This window comes from Phyllostomus discolor, chromosome 10, assembly GCF_004126475.2.
Source record: "Phyllostomus discolor isolate MPI-MPIP mPhyDis1 chromosome 10, mPhyDis1.pri.v3, whole genome shotgun sequence".
Classification (NCBI taxonomy): Eukaryota; Metazoa; Chordata; class Mammalia; order Chiroptera; family Phyllostomidae; genus Phyllostomus; species Phyllostomus discolor.
In genome coordinates this window covers 95,138,157-95,160,477 of record NC_040912.2, presented here as the reverse complement: position 1 = coordinate 95,160,477, position 22,321 = coordinate 95,138,157, and the positions used below count along the sequence as shown (strand labels likewise).

The 22,321-nt window shown below is 56.2% G+C and overlaps 1 protein-coding gene across 1 annotated transcript in view; it reads left to right on the top strand.

Moving 5' to 3' along the window:
• Window positions 1-22,321, top strand: part of PTPRN2 (protein tyrosine phosphatase receptor type N2) — a 372,178-nt gene that overhangs the window by 168,132 nt on the left and 181,725 nt on the right. Inside the window, 5 exon segments of the mRNA XM_036011084.1 lie at window positions 11,679-12,012; window positions 18,016-18,170; window positions 18,172-18,229; window positions 19,442-19,482; window positions 21,379-21,743. Coding sequence (XP_035866977.1) covers window positions 11,679-12,012; window positions 18,016-18,170; window positions 18,172-18,229; window positions 19,442-19,482; window positions 21,379-21,743 — 953 coding nt within the window.

Sequence of the window (22,321 nt, the reverse complement as noted above, 5' to 3'; positions counted from 1 at the left end):
CTGCAGGCCCAGCTGCATTGCTGCTCCCACTCAGCTGGGGGCAGGCTTCCCTCGGACATTTAAGTTCTGGACACTGGTGGTCTCTCCAGGGGCAACCAGCTCCCAGTGGGTAATTTTGTAGTCACCCCTTTCTATGCATCTGTCCCCACAAATCCAAGGTGAGTGTGGAGTCAGAGGTGGTGTGAATCCATCACCTCCAGAGGCTCCGACACTGATGGCTTCAGGGCAGGGCCGGAGGGAGCAGGGCCCGTCCTCCTCCTAAACAGACCTGCTCGAGGCCCAGTGCCTTCCCCCCGGCGCTCACTGATCAGTAAACCGGTGCGATTTCCCTCCTGTGCTGTGAGCGGTGGGGACCAGTCCCTGCTGTCATCGACCACGGGGTGCTGGCTCAGCCCAAGGGATCATTAGAGACAACTAGTCCCTGCTTGGTCCGCACTATCGAGGAGGTTTGAACAGAAATCCATCCCTCGGCAGTGCCATGAATTAACTGATTTATTTTGGAAACGTTGTTTTAAGCATTTTTGCTGTGCAGGAAGCTGTGCTAGGTTCTGGGATTAGAAAGATGGGAGGTAAGCCTTCCCTCTAGGACTTCACAGTCTTCCTGGGCGAGGTGGATGAAACATGGGGTTAGGAACGGAACAGGTGCTGTAACGAGGGCCGGGGAGGCTGCTCAGAGGGCAGACACTGGAGAAACAGCGGGCAGCCACCGGGGGAAGATGTGTACATGGGACTTAAATTGTAGACTATGAAGGGACAACCCCAACGCCACCATGGTAGCATGATAATCCAGGGGAGCTACTGAATCAGAGCTTGGGAAAAAACAAACCTCAGAGGGCTGAGACTACAAAGGAGCCTGAGTGCACGCAGTTCAGAAAGGGATGGCCTCGTTCCAGGGGACAAGAGACCACGGCTACACTCACACAGGCAGGAGCGGCAGGAGGGGACCCCGAGTGAGAGGGGACAGGAGGAAGGCAGCCTGCATTGTAGGAACTGCTGACAATGTGTGGAGACCAACGTGTGCGGCCGAACCCACAGAGACAGGCTGCCGGAGCCCCAAGAATGTGAGACAGTCCATGGGGTGGGGGGCTGGTGTGGGAAGGGGAAAGAGTAGGAGAAATCACCCCCAGGAAATCCAGGGCTTTCAAGGGGCCCCAGTTGCCTTCTGACAGCCCCAGCCAAGGCGGCGTGAGGGGAAAATCTGCCGTGAAGGACGCACGCAGGAGGGTGGACTGAAGCGGGAACCCACAAAATGCACTGGTCTGTAAATCACAGCGCCAGCATCTACGCAGCATCGCGGTCCTCAGAGCTCAGGCCCCAGCCTGCTCCCGGCCTCGTCCTAACTGCAGCCGGCAGTGGCTGAGGCTGGCGGGCTCAGCAACAACCTCCACACCCACTTCCATATCTGGCTGCGTGGACTCTGCGCCCAGACTGAGGGGTCGAGGGGCATGCTGTCGTTTAGGCTCAGATAGTGTTTCCTCCATTCTCTATCACTCTTTCATGCAGATAGTTCCGGTGTGCAGTCTAAAACCGGGGGACACGTGGTCAAGGGAGGAAAGAGGGCACAGAAGAACACCCAGGTGTGACTCAGTTGTTCAGAAGGGCCATTCGGATAATCCAGACAGACAGGTTAAAGCATGGAGTGGGCAGGGTGAGAAAACGTAAATGAACTTGAGGTGGAGCAATAGCAGAGAACCAGGTGGAAGTGCTGGAAATGGAAGCAGTGAGATGGGAAACAGTTCCACCGGTGAGCTCAGGGGTGGACTTGACACAGCCTAGAATCAGCGAAGGTCAGGTCAGGTCCATAGGAAGGGTCAGGGGTGAAACACAGAACATAAAGGTGCCGAAAATAGGAAGCAGATGTGTACAGGGCAATATCAAACAGTCCGATGTGTGTGCCTCGAAACCCTGCAAGGAGAAGAGAGGAAGAAAAGGCCCTGGAGACACTTGAAGAATTGCTGGCTGGGCTTCCCTCAGATTGACAAGAGTCATCAAAACAAAGGTCTAAGAAGCTTAATAAAAGTCAAGTGGGATAAGCTCAGAGAAGACCAAATCTAGGAGAACTGTAATCAAACTGGGGAGGACCAAAGATAAAGAGAAGATCTTAACGGGACGCTGGGTGAAAGGACGCATTGCATCTTGGGGGATAATGTTAAGAATAAATACTCGTTGGGAGGCCAGAAGATAATGAAAAAACATCGGTAAAGTACTGAAAGAGGAAACCTGTCAATTTCAAATGCGACCTTCTTCAAACGTGCAGGCGAAACAGAGACCCGGGCTCTGGAAGACCCGCGGTACAGAAACGCTGCCAGTGCTTCAGCTCAAGGAGCAGCGACAGCAACAGAAGCCCAGAGACGGTGAAGAGAGCCAGAAATGGTGCGTTTGAAAGTAAACATAAAAGATACACACACGTGATGCATATAAAATTTTAACAGCTATTGTATATTTAAAATGAAGCGATAGATGTGCACTGTGTGCTTTGTAGCTTACGTGTCCCAACAGCAGAGTAGGTGGAGTGGGTGGCATTACACTGCCGTCGCTTTTTGTTGATTTGTGAAGTTTTATAATATTGTTTGAAGATATGTTGTGACACAAAGACACATTATAACTTTTACAGTGACCATTTAAAAAAATAAGCAAAAATGGGTGTAACTAAAAGCCAAAATAGGAATGCTAAAAGTGGTTTACTTATCCATATGAAGGCAAGAAAGAAGGAGAAAGAGAGGGACGGAGCCCACGTGGGCTGAGTGTAAAACAGTTATCGAGAAACTGGACTGAAGTCTGCCCGTGTTCACGATTACATTAAATACAAATGGACGAAGTCCTCCAGGGAGGATGCAGAGATGTTCAGTCTTAACAGAAACAAAAATGTTTCAATAAAGTCTACTAAAGACAAGGTACATAAAATAGAAAGATATATAAGTTGAAAGTGAAAGTAAAATATAGAGAATATTATATTAATTAACTACATTGATATTAATCAAAGCACACTTGAAAACAGTGTTATCAGTGAGAGACAATTTATAATGAGGAAACTGTCAATTAAGATAACATAGACATCTTTTTGTGAATCCAATGTTAGAGCTCCAGATACATAAAGCAAAAATATGAGAATACTAAAAAGAGAAATTTGCAAGTCCACATTCATTTTTAGAGATTTTAACTCTCTTCTCTCAGTTACTGATTATACAAATAGATCAAATATCTGTAAGGATATAGAAAACTGGAACAACACCATTAAACAACTTAACCTAATTGATATTTTTAGAATGATATATCTAAACACTGCTGAATATGCATTCTTTTCAAGTACACATAGAATATTTCCCTAGATAGGTCATTTACTGAGTCATAAAATAATTCTCAATAACTTTCAAAGGATCAAAATCACACAAAGGAACATATTAAAAACACCCTGTAGATCATTTGTCCCCAGAAATATAGGAAAAAATGTTAAACATAATGTTAGCCAATCAAATCAAACAATGTGTATAATTTTAGCCAATCAAATCAAACACAGTGTAAAAAAAAGGATAATACATCATGATCTGGGGAGATTTATTCCAGAAATGCATGGTTAGTCCATTTGAAAGTTAACCTGTATAACTCACCATATTAACGAGAAAAAGAAAAACTATGTGACATTACTACTGGATGTGGGAAAGTGGTTGACAAACGCCAACCTCCATTCGTGGTGGGAAACCACAGCTGCAGTCCCAGCACGGGAGAGGGAGCGGACGCTTTGCACTGAAACCTGGGACTGGACAGGGACTCCTTCTCTCTCCTCCTCTGTGCAGCACTGCCTTGAGGTCCCGCCAGTGTGAAAAAGCAACAACAAAAACAAAAGGCACTCCGATTACGCGATCACCTTTGTAGAGAATTTGGTGGAGCCTACCAAAAAAGCTGCTAAAACTAATAAATAACAATGTGAAGTAAATATAAAAAACCAATTGCATCTCTATATACTAGCAATAATTAAATATCAAAATCTTAAAAATATCACGATAGCATCCAAATTTATGAAGCATTATGGGATAAATCTAGCAAAATATGTGTAAAGCTTACACTAAAAATTAAAAATTCTGGATGAGAGTGATGTAATGGAGACATATATATTGTGATCATGTGTCAGAAGAAATAATAGCATTAAAGTGGCAATCTCCCCCAAGGTGATCTATAGATATAACACTGAAACTATCATCCACAAAAGAAAAATTGATAATTTGGACTTTGTCAAAATTACTTTTTTTTTCTTTTTTAATAGATACTGCTAAGAGAATGAAAAGAAGGTAACAAACTGTGGAAAAATATTTACAAATAACACACCTGAAATGTATTTCTCTTCACAGTTAATAAGGAACTCTTAAAACTCATTTTAAAAAAAGCAAGCAAAGAAAAAAATTGAGCAAAAGATTTGAAAAGACATCCACCAACGAAGAAAAATGGGAGGGAAACAGGCTCTATCAAGTGTTTGAAGTTGTGGCTCCTCAGGGAAAGGAAAGTTACGGCCACAGTGAGGTGCTGCTCCATGCCTGTGAGAGCGGCTGAAGTGCAAAAGGCTGACCACTCTGGGGGTGGTCACGAGGGGAAGGCGCGGTGCCCTCCTGCACGCTGGTGGGAGTGGGAGATGGCGCAGCTGCTTCAGCAAACACTTCTGCGGTATCTTAAGAAATTAAACACACACCCACTCTCTGATCCTGGCATTCCACTCCTGCCCAAGATAAACGAAAGCGTTGTAGTCCACTGGAAAACGTGACCATGAATATTCATGCAGCTTCAATAGTAATTGCCAGCGATCGGAAACAACGCAAGTGCCCACAGCAAGAGGATAACAAACTGTGCTTGATCGGCCCAGTGGAGCGCTGCTCAGCCCCATGGGCTGTGGGGGCCTGCGACACCATGGACAAGCCCCAAGGTCATTCTGACTTAAAGACAGAAAAGGAGTAAACACTGTTAAAATTCAGTTTGTGTACATTTTGGAAAATGCAAACCAGTGTAAAGTGACAGCAAATCAGGTGTCACCCGAGGACGCAGGGTGTGGGTGTTGGGGTGGGGTGGTACAGAGGTGACAGGTATGCTCACAGTCTTGACCCCGGTGATGGTCTCACTGATGAACAGCTCTGTCAAAACAAGTGTGTGCTGTTCACTGTATGGCAATTATACTTTAATGAAGATGAAAAAGAAAGATGAGCAATCAGTACAAATGCGTAAAAGTTTTCAACACATACTTTATTAAAAAATATACAAATGGCCAAAATGGCATTGAAGATGTCCATCAGGGAAAAGCAGTGGGGAACCATGAAGAGCCTCACTACTGTGTGTCCACCAGACTGGCTGAACTTTTCTAAAAAATCCATGCCAGCTCCTGGTGACAGTGTGGATGGATGGCACCCTTCAGCCTGCTGGGACGTAACTGGTACAGCTTCTCTGGGGCTTCTCTGTGGTAGCGTATCCATCTGTCTGGAGATGCAGTGCTTCTGCTGTGGGAGGTCCACCTGGAAGAAGGACACATGGTCACAAGGAACCCTACGTGTGACATTCACGGCAGCCTGACTGACTCCCCATGGCCCCAGACAGGAAACTCCCTAAGGTCCACCAGCAAGCCCACTATCTCCTGTCTCCTGTCCTGAAGACTTGCTGCCACAGGACACCTAGTTCGGGGACCCAGGGTTCCCTCTGGCCCTCAGCTCAGCTGTGCCACAGGGAACAGCACATGCGAAGGTGCAGAGCTAGGAGGACCATGGCCATGCTGGCCACACCCACAAGGTTCCTTTGATGAAAAATCTGCCTGCTCATGCTTGTTTCTGCTGAACCCTGACGGGCAGCAGAGTTCCAGTGGCAGAGCTGCTCTCTGAGTCCACATTCTGCCCGCCACACCCAGTCAGTTGTGCCTGCGTGTAGGGAGGGATTGACGGGTGACTGTGAACGTCATCCCCGATTCCCTGCCAGAGAAAACCTGCCTGCAGAGAGCCCGGCTCCACCTAAGAAAGCCGGGGTGCTGACCAGCTCAAAACTGGGCTGGATGGGAGAGCAGCCCCTCACAGCCACACGCTCATCAGTGTCCCCAGCAGGCCAGCCCGAAAGCCTAAGGCGACGGACAGTGTGGTCACATGCTCTCACTGTCCCAGCCCAGCTGCCTCCCTCCCAGCTGCGTTTCCATCCTGGGTGCCACCCGGGGTGGGAGTGCAGTCACAGAGGAGGGCGGGCTGCTTGCCGGTGCCGAAGACGGCTGTGGGGACGCAGGGTAAGGACCTGCGGTTCTTTGTGGGAACCCATGCGCTCGACCAGTTTTCTTCAGAGTCAAATTCTGTGCAGGCAGAAGACACTCTGTTTTGTCTGATTCAGCTTCCCATGTCACTGTGTGTGGGGAGCTGCCTGGGTCCTTGCCAACGCTTGTTCACGTCTCCCAGTTGGAGTCGTCATGGCTGGTTGGGCGGGCAGAGAAAAAACACCACAGCCTCATTCCCTCAAGTTTTACTGCACTTTCTGTCGAGTCGTAGTTTTCTGGGAGGAAACAGTCCCTCTTGGCCGTCTGTCAGTCATCTCATTTTGCAGAGCAAGAGACGGAGGCCGAGAGACGGCGTGAAATATTCGAGGCAAACACTCGACTGGTGGTCCAGCTGACATCGGAACCTGGAAATTCTTGCTCAGCTGCTTCGTGTTGCTTTTTGAGCCCAAACCAAGGTCACCAAGTTCCCTCCTTCAAACTCGGGGAGCAGGAGTTGTGTCATCCCCCCCCAGGTGGCAGACGAGCCCGGCGTTTCTGACGCAAGGGCTGCCTCCAGCTCTGCTCCTTACTCTTGGGTCGTCTTGTCTCCACGTCTAAAGTGGGGTCATGTGTCCACACCGCAGGGTTGTCTTCAGGGCCAGCGAGGGTGGGAGCACGGAAACCTGCAGCACAGCCTGGCCCGGTGGCCACATGTGTGTCCGCACTGTTCCCGCTACCCGAGGCACACAGACGGGGGACGCAGCTCTCTGCTCCGGCGTTCCCTCGGCTGCCCGGCCGGGAATGAGGCTGCAGGTGCAGCTTCTGGAAAGGGCAGGGTGCACACCGGGACGAGCGTAAGGAGGAAGGGAGTGCAGGGTAGGCGGTGAGGAGAAACAGCTGTTCCCTCCTGTCGTGAGTTGTCTCCTTCGAGTCATTCTGAGCGAGCGTAATGCAGTGTCCTGCACTAACATTGCCCCTTGTGTGACTGTCAACCTTCTGCAAAAATTCGTTGATCCAGTAGTTGAGATCTGAACACCTCTTCACCCTCATAGGTTTGGTGAACTCTGTCAGAAACTGTGGGCAGACTTTCCCCCCTGACTGAAGGCTCTGTATCTCGGCTGCAAAGATAGTGCCACTGTCCCGGCCAAAGATAGACCGGCGCGAGGCTCCTCTAAATGCAGACATTTCTTTTGTCCTGGTGACAGCGCCATCAGGAAGATTGACACCTCCAATCTTCCTCCCCTGCACGTGGGCGGGCCACTTAGAATCTGAACACTATTAAGCTCTGACAACCTTTTCACTGTGTAGAGCAGGAGAAATGGAAGTGGGTGGAGGGGAAGAGAGAGAGTCACAGAGAGAGAAAGAGAAAACAAATTGCCAGTGTTGCCCTCTGTGCCCGAGCACAGGAAGGCAGAGTGAAGTCACCTCGACCCTGCATTAATGAGCTGGAGGTGGGGGGTTTCCGAGCTCCCCCACGCTGCCCAGACCTCGCTGTGTCCGGCGGCACCACGGGGCCATCTCATTAGGGAGCCCGTGGACGGCCACACAGCCATGTGCGATGTCAGGCCAGCAGCAAGTGCGTCTTGATCAGCGTGCTTGTCAACGCTGCCTCCAGGCTATGAGACAAACTGGAGGAAATGTTTGTTACACGGCCAAACAATGGCCCAGTTTGGGTTTCCTAATTTGTTTTGGCTCCTTGGAGCGAGAGAATATCTGGGGAGTGTGAGAGACCAGTGTCTCACCCACTCAGTGTTTGCTGGCAGCTGGGCTCCCAGGGCCTCCAGACCTTGCTGGCGGCCCGAACTCATCACTCTGCCATCTGGGGCAGGTGTGGGCGGATCTCCGGGAGAGGCAGCAGGCTGGCTTTCGCTCTGGGACCCTGGCCTGGGCGGAGCTGGAGCAAGGGGCTCCGCTTCAACGAACACTCACTGTTGGGGAGGCGAGGGATGCCATGCGGGTTGCAGCTCCAGGGTGTGTGTCATCTGGCTGCAGGAAGCGGCCCCGGTGTCCCCCAGCTGAACATAATCACTTCCTTCCAATCTCCACGTCCCTGAACTTCTTCTCTAATAATGCGCTTCCAATTGTGGTTCCTAATGCCTGTGACACAGCTTGCATTTCAGTCTGCAAGCTGTGTGAAAACAGGCCCTTGTTTGCGTCGTTCTTGCCCCATAGAGTGTAGCCCAGAGCTTAGCACACAGCAGCAGTAGTGCTGGCAGTGCTGACGGTGGTGATGATGGTGATGATGATGGTGCTGATGGTGGTGACGACAGCGGTGGAGAGGAAGATGGTGACGATGATGGTGACGATGATGGTGGTGATGGTGATGATGGTGATGGTGGTGATGAACACCACCTCTGAGCCGTGTGCCAAACCAGGCACTTTTAGCGACACTCACCCCAATCCTCACAACTGCTTTAAAAGAAAAAAACAAAAACAAATTATTTTCCAGGTTTTGCAGGTGGTCATAGTGGAGCTCAAAGAGGTAAGACAGCTTGCCCCCAGTTGTGCAGGTTACACGGAGCTGTGCTGGCAGGCCTGTCCCCACACAAGCCTCCTGTGCCCTTGCTGACAGACACTCCCTGACCCGCTGACCCCCAGGGCCAGGAGGCGAGTGGGTTCTCTCCTCGCATGGACTCACCACAGGGTGCAGAGTGTCCCTGGGCAATTCCACTTCTCTGTGGGCCCCGGAGGCTTCAGCAGCTGTTCTCAGAGGCTCACGCGCACGGGTGGACGGTGCCACAGTGCCCAGACTCGGTTTCTCTGACAGACGGTCAGAAGCAGTAACGTGCCAGAAGTGGCCATACCACGGGCTGGCAACTGGCCAGTTGTCATGCTTTTGGGTTGCTAATTTCCATATTTGGACAACTCCAGTCTTAAAAATGATTCACCATTGCCTTAGAAACCTGACATCATAGGTTCGTTGAATTGAGGCTTTAAACCGTTTTTAAAATAGAAGGTTGGAGAATGAGTCACAGAATTTTAAACTCAGAGCTGAATGTGGAATAAAAGTATGCACAGTTGGATGGCTTGTCCTCAATGGGGCCACGGACTTCCTGCTGCTTCAGAGACAATTATGAGCAAGTGAAGTAAAAAAACAGCAACCGCAGCAGCGGCCATCAGCACTTCTGAGATTATCGCCCCCCCCTTTACAGACAGCTTAGACGTTCAACAGGTCCCCAAAGCAAAGGTCATGAGGACGCACACGGCGTTGGCAGTGGGATTCAAGCCCAGGCAGCCCTGCCCTCAACGCACTCTGGGTGCCGTTCTTTGAGCTCGAGCCACGCAGGAGGAAACAGCAAGGGGGACGCTTTGCTCACCGCTCATCTTCCCGCTCCCAGGCCCCTTGCTCCTGGGGTGGGGCACCCTCTCCCCGAGGAGGCCGTAAGCTCCCCAAGGACACTGCTGGGCCGGCCGGGGTTCGCAGAGCACCTGCCCTGACTGGGGAGAGCTGGGTGTTCTGTGGCCCCACAGCCTCCGTTGCTTGTACCACCCACTGAAATGCTCTTTTCCCTCCTCGCCCTAACATGGTTCGGAGCATAAACACCCCAAGTGACTATCTGTCCCTGACCGCTGTGCAGGTCACATCCTGCTGTGGTTTGTCGTGGGCTGCGTCTGGCCTGGCCCGCCCTCGATCGGGAGCTCTCCAGTTGGCTCCACGTCGAAGCAGCAGGTTGGCTGCGCTTCTAGCGAAGCAAGGAGAGATGCCTGTGGGCGCGTTAACAAGCGGTTTGGGCGTGGATCCCATCCCCCGGCACGGTGGCCTGGGCGGGTGTTCGGAGACAGCCGTTCTGAACGGGCATTCAGGCTAAGCGGAGGACTGACGCTCACACTCAATTTGTGGGAATCACTGGAGGGGAAGTTTGTTGAGGAGCATTTTATCTCTCTCTCCTGTGGCTCTTTTCTAAAGGAAAAGCATTCATTTCAGTGAGTACTTAGACAAAATTAAACAATTTGGATGGCAGCTGAAATCTCATCATTTTAGAAATAAAACAACCTGAACGTCCAGCCTTCTCCTTTGACAGAAGAAAATCGAGTCTCAAAAGGTGAAGCGATTTGCCCACAATCCAGCGTGAGGATGGAAACTGGAACCCACCCCAGCCCCAGCTGCCTCATTTCCGGCTTACAACACCAAAAGCTGTGCCCGGAGCTGGACCCGAGGCAGACCCGGAAGCCACTTGCCCCAGACCCAGTGACAGCCACACCTCCCCATTGGACCCCCAAGCACGGCCCCAATGACCGGCATGGAAGCGCAGGAGTCACCTTCCCGAGAGTCTCAGAGCTGGCAGTCACTGTTTGTCCCTGCAGGGTCGTCAGTGCTGTCGCCAGAGGTAGAAGAACGTGACTCCTGACGTTTTTGTAGCTGTCCCAGAGCTAAGAACACCCGGCCTGGCTTTGCCTACTGGCAAAACACAGTGTGACGAGATCAGTCCTCCCAGGGACCTTTGTGAAGTAAGTGAGGCGAAGGTGTGGGTGGAGGCTCCACGGAAGGGGCCACGTGGCCCAGGTCGTGGGTTCGCTGCCGTGTGCCATCATTACCCCAGAGACCCTGGCGATTTCCCAGGTGCAGAAGCCTGCTGCTCAGGGAAGGGAATATGGCAGTGATTTAAGTAATCAGTCAAACCACCTTCTGCCCGAGCGGGGGTTACGATAAAAAGGACGACTGAGTGGCCAGCGCAGCCGAGGAGGTGGAGAAGGCGGGGCCCACACGCACCGCTGGAGCAGCCACGCTGCCCACCGGTGGGCAGGTCCCTGCCGAGCTACACGCAGGGTCACCACACCACCCAGCAGTGCACACCCCCAGGTGTGTGCCGCCAAGAGTGGAAAACACCTGCCCACACGAAAGTGTGTCCACCAATGTCCACCGCACTGCTGCTCATTTTGGCCCCAAAGTGGACACAGCCCAAATGTCCAACAGCTGACGAATAAATAGGCAAAATGCACTATGTCCTTCACCGGGTTATTTTTCTGCTACGACGAGGAATGCAGCCCCGACACGTGGCGTGACGCACCTGGAGAACTGTGCTGTGCGAGGGAAGCTGACACACAGGGCCACCTCTCGCAGGATGCCGTTTCCGTGAAGTGCCCCGCAAACCCGCAGGGGCAGAGAGTACACGGGCTGTTGCCAGGACTGCGGGCGGGTGGGGAGGAACAGGGAGCGGGCGCAGGGTTTCTGTTCGGGGTGACCACAGTGTCTGGAATCAGCGTGATGGTGGGATAGTGCGCGGTGTGCACACCTCTGAGGCTGCCCTGATGAAACAACCGAGTCGGGTGAGTTTCGTGGTGTGTGAACTGATCTCAGTGAAGCTGCTGTTAAACACCAGTGCCCCACTGCCTGTAGCCTAGGCATCCGGTCTGTGGTTGTGCCCATTCTGGGTGTGCATTTCAGGCCTTGAAAATCCAGACCACATGTCATTCTAGCCCATGGCTGGTCACAGAGACTCACCCACTGCTGTTGTGTCTCCCGCCCCTGCAGGGTGAGGACCCCCTGGCTGACAGTGCGCTGACCTTCATGGACCAAACGTCTGCTCTGACCTATGCCCCTGCCTTCCGGGAGGGGCACCCCGTGGGCCACCCACTGCAGACCCTCAGCAGGCCCCAGCCTGACGACCTCAGCCCTAAGGGGGACAGAAGAGTGGACAAGCGGAATGTCCTTGGGCAGCTGATGTTCTACTTGGCTTACAGACCCCCCTCACCCACCAAGAAGGGCCCCCTCACGCCATACGACCTCATGCGCATGCCTTGGAGAGAACCCCAGAAGCGGCTTTCGCCCCCAGAAGACCCCAACGATGCCCCAGGCCCCGATGATGGTAAGCCAGCCTCCCCACCCGCTCTGGTGTTCCTGTTGTTGACTCTGTCCGTTTTTCTAGCACCTTCCCGGCGCTGGTCCCCCACTGCATCTGGGAGCAGGGAGTGTGCAAGAAGGGATACCTTCAAGCTGCGTGCTTCCCTGTGCAGTGGGGGAAGGAAGGCAGTCATGTCCACGCCAGGCGCCAGGCAAGCTCACCTGCTGGTACTGCGGGGAGGGGTGGATTGCCCCCTGGTGGACGGGTGGTCACAGGTCGGTCACATGGTGTTCTGGAAGGTGGGCGATGAATGCTTTAGGTTCTCCACCTGCATCGACTTTGTCACACACCCCGTCACAGCTGTGCTCACACTCACACCCAGCTCCCACATTTGTGCCGATCTGCTTCGTCCCCAAAAGCACGCGGTGTGTGACAGATGCCTCCCAGCACGTACTACGTGCACCGCGTGGCCTTGCACATGGCTGACACAGCACTCCGGGGCTCCCAGTCCTGCTAGTGAGCTGGGCCCCGCCAGGCTTGTCTGCGGGAAAGGGGTGTTTCCTGGCCCCACTCCTCTCTAGGACACAGAAGGCTCTGAGCTTTTCACTTTCTGGCGGCTTTTCCTAAGACCATTCAATACCAAGTGAGGTTCTGATAAAATATGCCTTCTCCTTTGAAGATTCCGAAACAATAAAGTTGAGCAGGCGACAGGCTTTGGGAAACACGCCAGCCGAGAGTCACACTCACGTCAGCAGTGTGTGGTGTGTGTCCGCTGCACATCGCTGCTTGCCAGCGGGGCGGCCCTCCGCCCTCGCTCTGCCCAGACGGCTGCAGCGGCACTCTCAAGTGAGAGGAATGCAAAGTTGTAATTAGGGGGACTGTGTGAGGCCGCTCCCGAAGCCCTCTCTGTCTGGGCGAAGACAGGGGCCCGAGAAAGCGGCTCAGCCCTCACTAGGGGCCGTCTGCACAGAAACGCGCCATGGGTGGGATTGGCATTACCGGGGGGTCACTCTCGAGGGGAGAGTTTTCCCTTTGGCCTTGGTGGAATGAAAACGGACCAGAAAAGACCAGCTTCTCTAAACTTGCAGTCCAGGGTCTTCCAGCGATTCCCTCTCTCAGCCGGTTCCCTGCGGTGGGGACCTGATGGCCAGCGACAGCAGACACCAGGCCCTTTCCCACCACCCCCTGCGAAGTGCTCGCGCCATTCGGTCGGCCACCCCAGGCCCTGGCGAGGAGCGCAGACAGAGCCGCCGCCACGGCACGACTCCCCACGAAGGCGCAGGGCACAGCAGCGCGCTTCACAAAGCACGGCCAGGGAGGTGGGGGGGGGGCGTGAGTTGTGGCTTCTCAGAATGGCGAGGCCCTGGAGAGTGGGCATCCCAGACGCCCAAAGGGCTGCCCACCAGAGCAGGCGCCGTGAGCCCATGAGAACTGCCAGGTGCCCCACACGACCTGTGGCCCGGAGCTCAGGCTACAGGTGGAACTCCAGGGAAACCCACCCATACCCGCTGCCACGTGAGTGATCAGTGCGTCAGGCACGGCGTCCTGCGTGCGGTAAATGTTCGCCTGGTACAAACTGCTCGTGGAAAAGAGACCGTCTTCCTTCACCTCGTCATTGTTCACACCTTGTCCCCTTTCTAAGCTCTGAAGGCCCACGCGAGGTAGGACAGTGGCAAGGACGGAGGTCACAGCACGGGACGGCAGAGCCGGACTCAGAGACGGTCCGGTCTGGCTCCAGACACGGTGGCCCAGGTCACCGCCGCAATGGCGCGCTCCCTGCTGGAAGGCTATCCTGTCCTTTGGTGATTTGTTCACCATGGAAACCGGAATTTATAAACATTCATCTGTGGTTCTTTTTACCAGTTATCAGCGTCCTAAGTGGTTACCATGAAAACCTGAGTAATTCACATAAAGATAGAAAAACACACAATCACCCAAGATAAGTGCCATCAGCGTCAGGAGTGTGTCACTGCCCCTTGAGTCGTGCGTGGTTGTGCCTCTCACTGCACACGGCCGCTGAGGGTGCGGGGGCGGGGGGCCGTCAGCTGCGTCACCCTGGCCCCCCCCCCCGCCACTTCAGTGTGTTCGCTGGGCCGGGCGCCCCTCCAAGTCGGGATCAGCACGCTGCTGGGCCCAGGAGCTGGGCCACTCTCGGGCAACGGAGAGTGCCATGTCCACTGTCTGTATTTGTGTTTTAAAGGTCGCGGTGAACACACTTTAGTTTGGACCTAATTATAAGCTGAGCAGCTGCAGACTGCGTTACCCAGGGGTGGGTGGACTGCCGTCCGGAACTTGGCTCCCAGCGGGGAGTTCGCACCGCTCCCTCTTCGGGGCCGTGTCTGCTGCTGTGCTGGCGGCTGCAGGCAGACTTCAATGGCACCCTTGGGAGCCATCGCCGGACAGTGTCCTAGTCCAGTCTGGCGTGTGCCACCAGCCCGGGGCCGGGCTGCGCCCCCGTCACCATCCGTTACATTCTCAGTGTACAGACTCTCATTAACGTGACTCTCACGGAAACAGCCTTTAGAAAGCGATTTGGGCGCCAGCCCTGCCACCTGCTGAGTCACGTGATTAGCACCAAAGCTAAGTGGACCCTTCTGTTCTTTGCCTCGATATTACGAGGGACAGAGGCAGAGTTGGACTGGGGCACCGTATTACAAATACAAAGTGGATGGCCCACCCGAGCAGGGCTCCTGTCACCCAGGTGGCAGCCCGGCACCTCTCATGTGGCCAGCAAGCGGCGCACGCCACTCAGCTGTCGAGCCCTCAGCCCTCAGGCTGGAGGGGGACACACTTCTCTGTGCTGGTGGTGTTTCCGGTGGGAACGGGAGGCTGACATATGGTTACGCCTACGTCTCCTCGGTGGAGGTCCAGACGAGGGCAGAACGAAACAATAAGCTCCCTCTGAACTTACCTGAAGCGTTTGCAAATACCTGAGAAATTAAGTGAACTCGATGCTCTCCAAGCAAAAGGAGCTCAGTGAGTTCCTTGTGATGGCAGTAATGGTGGTGGTGATGGCGGCGTGTGTCTGGGAGTGGCTAGACTGTACCCTCGCGTGTACCTGGCGATAAAGGCTCTTAGCAGCAGAAGCTGCTGTGCGCGACCCACGCCTGCCGTGTGAGAGCAGCGTTGTAGCCCAGTGCTCTGCACACCACGGCCTAGTCTCTAGAGCTTGTAGTGTTGGTCTGGGGGCCCTTTTAAAAGACATAATTTTGTGGGTCAGGCCTGTCACAGCAGTGCTGTGAGCTGATCTCCACCCCCCGGACTTACATATCTGATGTCCCGATATTTCAAGTAATTGCTCCGGCAGAGACACTTGGAGCGTCGAAAGCAACGTGAAACATCACCGGAAGCTGCCGGGTCTGGGAATTCTGGGGGACGGGGATGGAACAAAGGGCCGTTCCACTTTGATGCGTGTGGCATCTGACAGTGCTCTGAGCTCGGTCCGTCTGCTGCCCACCGGGGCGAGCTGGACTTTGTCAAAGGACTTCCTCGTTCCTCTCCGCCTTCAGACGGCCGGCAGGGGTGCTTTGTGGTGCTCAGTGGGGCTCCCTGGGGTGAGTGGGAGGGGGTTCCCAACACGTGCAAAGGTTCTCCTGGGAAGCCCGGGCGGCCGCCACGAGTCTACCACTGGCGGCCTAAGGTATTTGAAAGTTATTTTTCACTAGTGATAGCCTGAAAACATTCCGTTTTGGATGAGAGGGGGCAGTGTTAGGAATTGTATTTTATTATTCCATTTCGAAGGTGGACATTTCTTATTACAGTCATTCTAAGAGGCCCACGGAAACATGAGTCTTGTCATGTGACGACCTCCTTCCGTTCTTCCGTCCGAACTAAAGGAAGCTAAGAGGAAATAGGGTTTGGTGACCGTGAGACATGGTGTTTCCGAGTTATTAAGTGAAAGCCGACTATTGTGTTGGGAGAGGGGCACGATTTCTCTCTCACTGACGGTGTTGACTGTTAGGCAGGCGGTGACAATCTGGGTGCTTTCCGTCATTCCATTGTGTCAGCAGCCCCTTCACGTGGGGGTTTGTGGCTCCTTTCACAGACAGGACTAAGTGACAGACACTGTGGCCAGTGGTGGCTAACTCCAGAACACGGCACTTTTCTGCAGGGTGTTACCTTGTTTCTCCAGAGGACGGTGACCCTTCTTTGTGGTGGGTCTTTTGGGATTCGTGGTCCAACTTGCCTCGAGTCGCAGCCTCGGCAACCCCCACAGGTGGCCCGTCCCCTGCTCAGTGCCGGCCCCACAGCTATCGCTCTGCTCGAGGCAGCTGCCCCTTGTGCAGGGACCCACAGGGGCCCCCTCTGCAAGCCCCCCATACAGTGCTCCATTCCTCAGTGCTAGTCGCCTTACCAGCCCCCACCCTGACCCCTGACCCCTCAGCTCCAGGGACCATCCTGCTGCTGCTGCTCCTGCCCTGGTCCAGGACCTGCCCCTGCAGTAAAGCTCATGAGTATGGGCACCTCACACGCCTCCCGTGCCCAGTGCTCACGACAGCTCTGACTGCGTCTCTGTATCTGGAACTGTTTCCACGCGTGTTCTGTCCACCTCACAGCTGTGTGTCATGGGAGGCGAGCGAGCCTGTCACTTCAACGGCACTGTGTCCCTCAGTCCACACTCCAGCTGCGGCCAAAGGGCAGGAGCAGTCCTGTGGGAAGAGGGGCGTGTGGGTGCCCTTCTCTGACCATCCCCGTTTCTCCCGCCTCCGCCCGGAGCCCCCAGGACTCACCGCACTTGTCCTGTCCCTCCGGCAGAGTGTGTGGATTTGTTGTTCTCCGTGTGTTTGTTCCACAACGAAGACGTGTTGCTTTTATATGCAGAGTAGTCCCTCAAAACACTGCCAATCGTTTAGGGAAAATGCCTAAGAGGTGCCCACCCCCCGAAGGAAATTGTTTCTGTTGTATTTTCATGATTATAAGAGCAATGCCCCTCATGGTCAAGTGCCTCAATGAGCAAACCACGCAGGAGAACACTGACGTGGAGTCCAAGGTCACATGGGCACGTGGCCGAGACCCGCCCATCCCATGGCCCACACCGTCCTCTTCACCGGGGTCCCAGTCTTTGTCCACCCCGCAGGGAAGGGCGGAGGGGTGGGAGGTCCATGACGTGTGGGGGAGACGGGTTCCCCAGGACAAGGTGACAAGGAGGACGACTTGCCCACCACCTGCAAACGCAGCTTACGTTTAGGTGTCTTTTTGGAAAATGGCCCTTTCTCACCCTCAACTGGTGCCGTCTTCCTCATCTGCCCTGTCCAGATGACAGCTGGACCTGCCTCGCAAAGGCAAAGGTGGAGCCATGAGGGGGGGAGACCACCACCTGCGCTGGGCCCACACCACCCCCGCCCCCGCCCTCCTGGCCCCGAGTCCCTTCGGGCCCCAAACAGTGATTTCTCTTTCTCTCCTGCTTCCAGCAGAGGGCCGGGAGGGGGCTTGGCCGCTGAACCTGTCTGCACGGGTTTGGGGGGAGATGCCCTCTGAGTTTCACGCTGATGTATGACCCAACCTCAGACACAACACGTGTGTAAACTAGGGCTGCGTGTTGTACAGATGGCCCAGCGGCCACGGTGGCCCAGAGTTCACACAGGCTGTCCCTGCCAGCGCAGGCCAGGAGGAGCTGTGGGAAGTGGGTGATGGCCCGTGTTCATGGTGCTGCAGGCCGGTGCGCCGGCTGCCGGGCCCACACTTGGGGGCTTTATCTCTCCCACAAGGGGGAGGAAAACAGCTCACTTCCACTTCTTTGTGGCCTAAGGGCAGACGAGTGGCCCCATCTCTGTCCTTGGCCACCTAAGTCCAGCTACTTCGCCAGAGGCCCCTTCCACCCTCCCAGTCGGGCCCCTGCATCAGCTCGTGGTCCCTCCCCGGCCCCCTCATCCATCCTCACGGTTTAAAGGCACTGAGCGTGGCCACGACCGGGGGTCACGTGGGGTTCAGATTCGACATGCACGACTCGGGCCTGCCCCCGCTGGGAGGGCGGCCTCGCCGTCTGCTCCGGGTCGACGTGTGTGTGCGTGTGTGTCTGCCCTCCAGGAGCCCTTCTTCAGAGCCTGCTGGAGGAGCTGAGGCAGCACCAGGTCGATGTGGAGGCGCTGAGCCCCCGGGACCCTCGACGAGGCGGCCCGCGTGCTGGCCGAGGCCGTGCGCGACCCCTGGAGAGGAGCGGGAGCACCGCCCACGGAGCCGGCGTACGGGCCAGAAGCAGCGCTCTTCAAAGTTGGTGACGCGGGCAGGGCCGGCCTGCGAGGTGAGCCGCCGGGCCCTGGTGGAGGGGGAGGGCCGGGCCGGGGGACAGGGAGGCCGGCTTCCCGGGCCGTGGTGGGTTCTTGCCGCGGGGACTCGGGATGAGCCCGGTGGCCGCTGTCTGGGTGGCGTCTGCCCCTGAAAGCTCCCCTCTCGGGCCCAGCCCGCAGAGCTGGCTGGGACGCTGAAGGCGAACTGCCCACTGTGAGGAGACAGGCGTCCCCTGGGTGGAGTGCAGGCTGAGAGGACGACGGGGCGGGTCCACAGGGCTTTTGCTCGCTCTGTGCGAGTGCTGAACGCAGTCAAAGACGAGGCTTAAACAGTGACAGTGGCTCATTGGAATGTCTGCCCGCGGCTCCCAGCCACCCTGCGGGGCTGCCCCAGGGGACAGCAGAGGCCCCCGACCTCCCAGACACACACACGCATGTACACACGTGCACACGTGTACACCTCCCTCCACCCCCCCCCCACACACACAGGCGTGGGCTCCCCGGGCGACGGCCTTCTCTGTGCCTGACGGCTTCTCCGAGGCGCCGAGCGACACTGAGGCGTGCGGCTCGGTGCTTGCACACGGGAGGCACAGAGACCTGTGCCAGAGCATGGGTGGAGGGGGCACGTCCCTCCGCGGGTTGGGACGGGGCTGGCCCGGCAGCGGATGCCTGCCTCAGCTGACAGCCGGGAGGCAGGACAAGAGACCAGAGCTCCATCAGGACAAGGTGTCTGCGAGGCAACCAGAGGTCAAAAGGCAGGACCCCCATTCTCAGGCTGGGAGGGTCGGAGGTCCGGGGTGTGGTTGTTGCGGCTTCAGGACAGCGCGATGAGCTGTGTGCTGCGTGCGTGCGATGGGGCATTGCGGGCTGGGTGTTGGCTTCGAGACGTGACCGGCATAGAAAGAGAACAACCCATTGGTGCCTGCCGACCCCTTACCTGAGCGGCTGTGTGTCCGCCGCCTCCCCTTACTCTGTCCTAGCCATGGACCGTCCCGCACGGGGGGCTGCCCTGTGGGAGCCAACAGTCGGGGACGTGCAGGTCCGGGGACCACTGACGGGCCTCACCGTCACCTTCAGCCCGTGGCCCCTCCTCCCCCGTGGCTTCCACAGAGCACAGTTCTCTGCCTGTGGAGACGGGGACGGCGATGCTGGGGAGAGAAGGCCCCTCTGGCAGTGACACCCTTAGCGAGGACGGTGGTAACACGTGCTCGCCGTGTCTTTCGCAGGTAACGGGGAGCAGGGCAGCGAAGCTGGAGCTGGCGGAGAGGTAAGAGGCCGCGTCTGCGCGTGTGCGCACGGTGAACCCACAGCTGTCGGGTCACCCCCTGGTTTGCGGCTCGGGGAGGTTGCTGAGATGCAGCGTTGTTTGTTGGTTTTTTTTCTAGGAAAGGATGGAAAAGCCCGAATAATCCCCAAACTGAGAAAAGTACAAACAGCACCTGCAAAATTGTGTCTGTCTAGATACAGACTAACATCTATTTTCAGGTCTTATAGTAACACTTATCCATTGTAGAAATACGAAAAATGGTTAATGCAAAGAAAAAAATCACTATCCCTTGCAACCCCCCCACCCGGGGGTCCGGAAGACGGGACACCGTGGAGTCCCCCTGGAGACTCTCCTGTGTGCTGACCTCCAGGGTTCACTTGACAGTTGACGGGCTCAACTGTCCTGCCCATGCAGGTGGCTGCACCTGCTCAGTGGCTCGGCAGCCACGAGCCACGTGTGGACGTCATTAAAGTTAGCTAAACTAAACACTCGGTGTCTCAGCTGGGCTCGCCCCGTCCCACATGGTCCACGTCCGCCAGGAACGGTGGGGTACTCTGTCTGAGCACAGAGGGGCGTCTAGGAGCCCACTTCCTGTTTATGAAGAGGAGGGTGGGCAGGAGCAGCGGCCGAGCGTGGGCCCAGGCTGGGGGTCTCGGGTCACGTAGGCCCACAGGGGCCCCGAAGCCCCCTCTGCGAGGCCCCGGGACCCTTCCACTGTGGCGGCTCCGTCCCAGCCGAGCCGGGTGTTGACCCGTTTCCCTGCCACTCGGGGTGCACACTCCACAGCTGGTTCCCCAAGGGCCCTCGGGGGCTGTGTTATCTGAGCTCTTGTTTACTTAGTAAGTGTCCTCCTCACACAAAACACCGTGGGAGTGAGGACACCCTCCCCTGCCTTCAAAAGCCTGAGAAGGTCGTTCCACCCTATTTGGTAGCTGAACTGCCACTCAGGATCTGAGCAAACGGTTCCCTCAGACTAGTTTCTGTAAACATTCCAAGCCAAAAGGAAGAGTCAGGAAAGATTTTAGTGAAAGATGGAGCAATTAGTTTCCTTTATAGCCCTTCCTTAAGCTCCTAGGTAAGTGTGCTTTGGTGAAGTGAGTGTAAAGTGAGTCCGGTTTTCCCGTTTCTGTCTGACACGACGCTGGAGATGTCACTTCATGGCGAGACAGGAAACGCCGTCTTAGAAGGCGTCCAGGGCCGCCGCCCCGGCCCCTGTCACCTCATGCGCACGTGCACACAACAAGCCTCTGCCAGCCCCCTGGGCTGCGGTTAGAGACGAGCCCAGCCCCCGCTCACAGCGGTGACACTGAAAGGAGAGACTTCTGTACGGGCGTGACACAGAGCCTGCGCTGCGCATTGTAGGAGAATGCCCCGCAGTCGGGACGCCCCGGCCCAGGAGGCGGGGTCAGGGTGGGGCGAGGGTCCCCAGGGTGCAGCTCCAGGTCCCTGGCCCTGACTCAGGGTTGCCGTGAGGGCTCCGAGAGAGCAGATTGCCACCACGGTCCCCGTCGGCATCGCTGAGTTGCTGGCTGTGTCTGGAGGGCAGGAATGGGGCCTGGAGCCCGTGGTCATCTCTGACCTATAGATGCCGGAGGCCTGCACTGACGGACGAGCTGAGATTCCTCAGGAAGGGCTGTGTGTGCGCGTGAGCGTGCACACTGAGGGGCGTGTGGGGAGCACACTATGAAATGATTCCGATGCGCATCCTCCCCTGGCCGAAAATCCCTCGCCTAGACGTCCTTTACACACAGGCTTTAGAATCCTGGCCTCCGTCCGCTCTTCCTTGCAAGGTGCCTGGTGTCCCCCCACACAGCGAGCTTGTCACACACGGCCTCTGTCCTGTAGGTGGACGGTCTCTCTCCTGGCGGCCAGCTCACGTGATTTCCTCCCCACCAGGTCAACCCTGTGAGCCTCAGACTCGGGCACGCCCTGCAGGACCCCGGGTCCCAGCTCCCGCCTGGAGCCCCGCTTCCCGTGGGGAGCAAGAAGTCCGAGGACCCCGAGGCCTCCTTGTCTTCGGAGGAGGACGCCGCCGGCCTGGAGAACGTCAGGAGCCAGACCTACTCCAAAGAGCTGTGGGAGCGGCCGCCACACTGGGAGCCCAGGGTCATCGGGGTTGGGGAGCCCCCGCGCTGGGCCCCAGAGCCCCCGAGGGAGGACCCGCGCCTCGGGGCGGGAGCTCGAGGACGCACGGGCGACGGCCTGCGACTGGAGGTCAAGTCTCCGGGGGAGGACTACGGCTACATCGTGACGGAGAGCGAGTGAGTAGGAGCTCTGGCCTTCTCCCCTGGGCCCAGGGTCCCGGGGCCCCCCAGAGTCGGGAAGTGCTCTCGTCTCCTCCACTCGCCTCCCCTGGAGAGACAAGTGGGGGTGCCTGGTGTCTCCGCCCAGAGCCGGCCGTGCGTCCGTCCCCAGGGCTCCTGGCCTGGGGGCTGAGCTCGGGGGCAACTCTTCACGACACAGAGCCCTTCCCGCTCCTGGGTCTCGGCCGTCAGACCACGGTGTGCGCTGAAGCTGCACTGACTTGGGTGGGGCTGGCGGGGGCTGGGAGAAGCCAGACCTGAGTGGTGGGTGGCGCCCAGGGCGTGGTGGGCCGGGTCTGCCTCGCGTGCGGGCTCCAGACCTGTGAAAACACCACACCCGTTGTCGCTTTCACACAAAGTCGCCCAAGCGGCAGGACACACGTCATCGTTCAGGGGAAATGGCCCAGAGAGAGAGAGCGTTCCGTCCTCATCGCGTTCTGACCTCAGTCCCATGAGGCCCCAAACTCAAACGCCACGTCCCAGCCAGCGGCAGGGCCGGCCCACTCCTCCGGGCGTCACTCCGGAGTCAGACACTC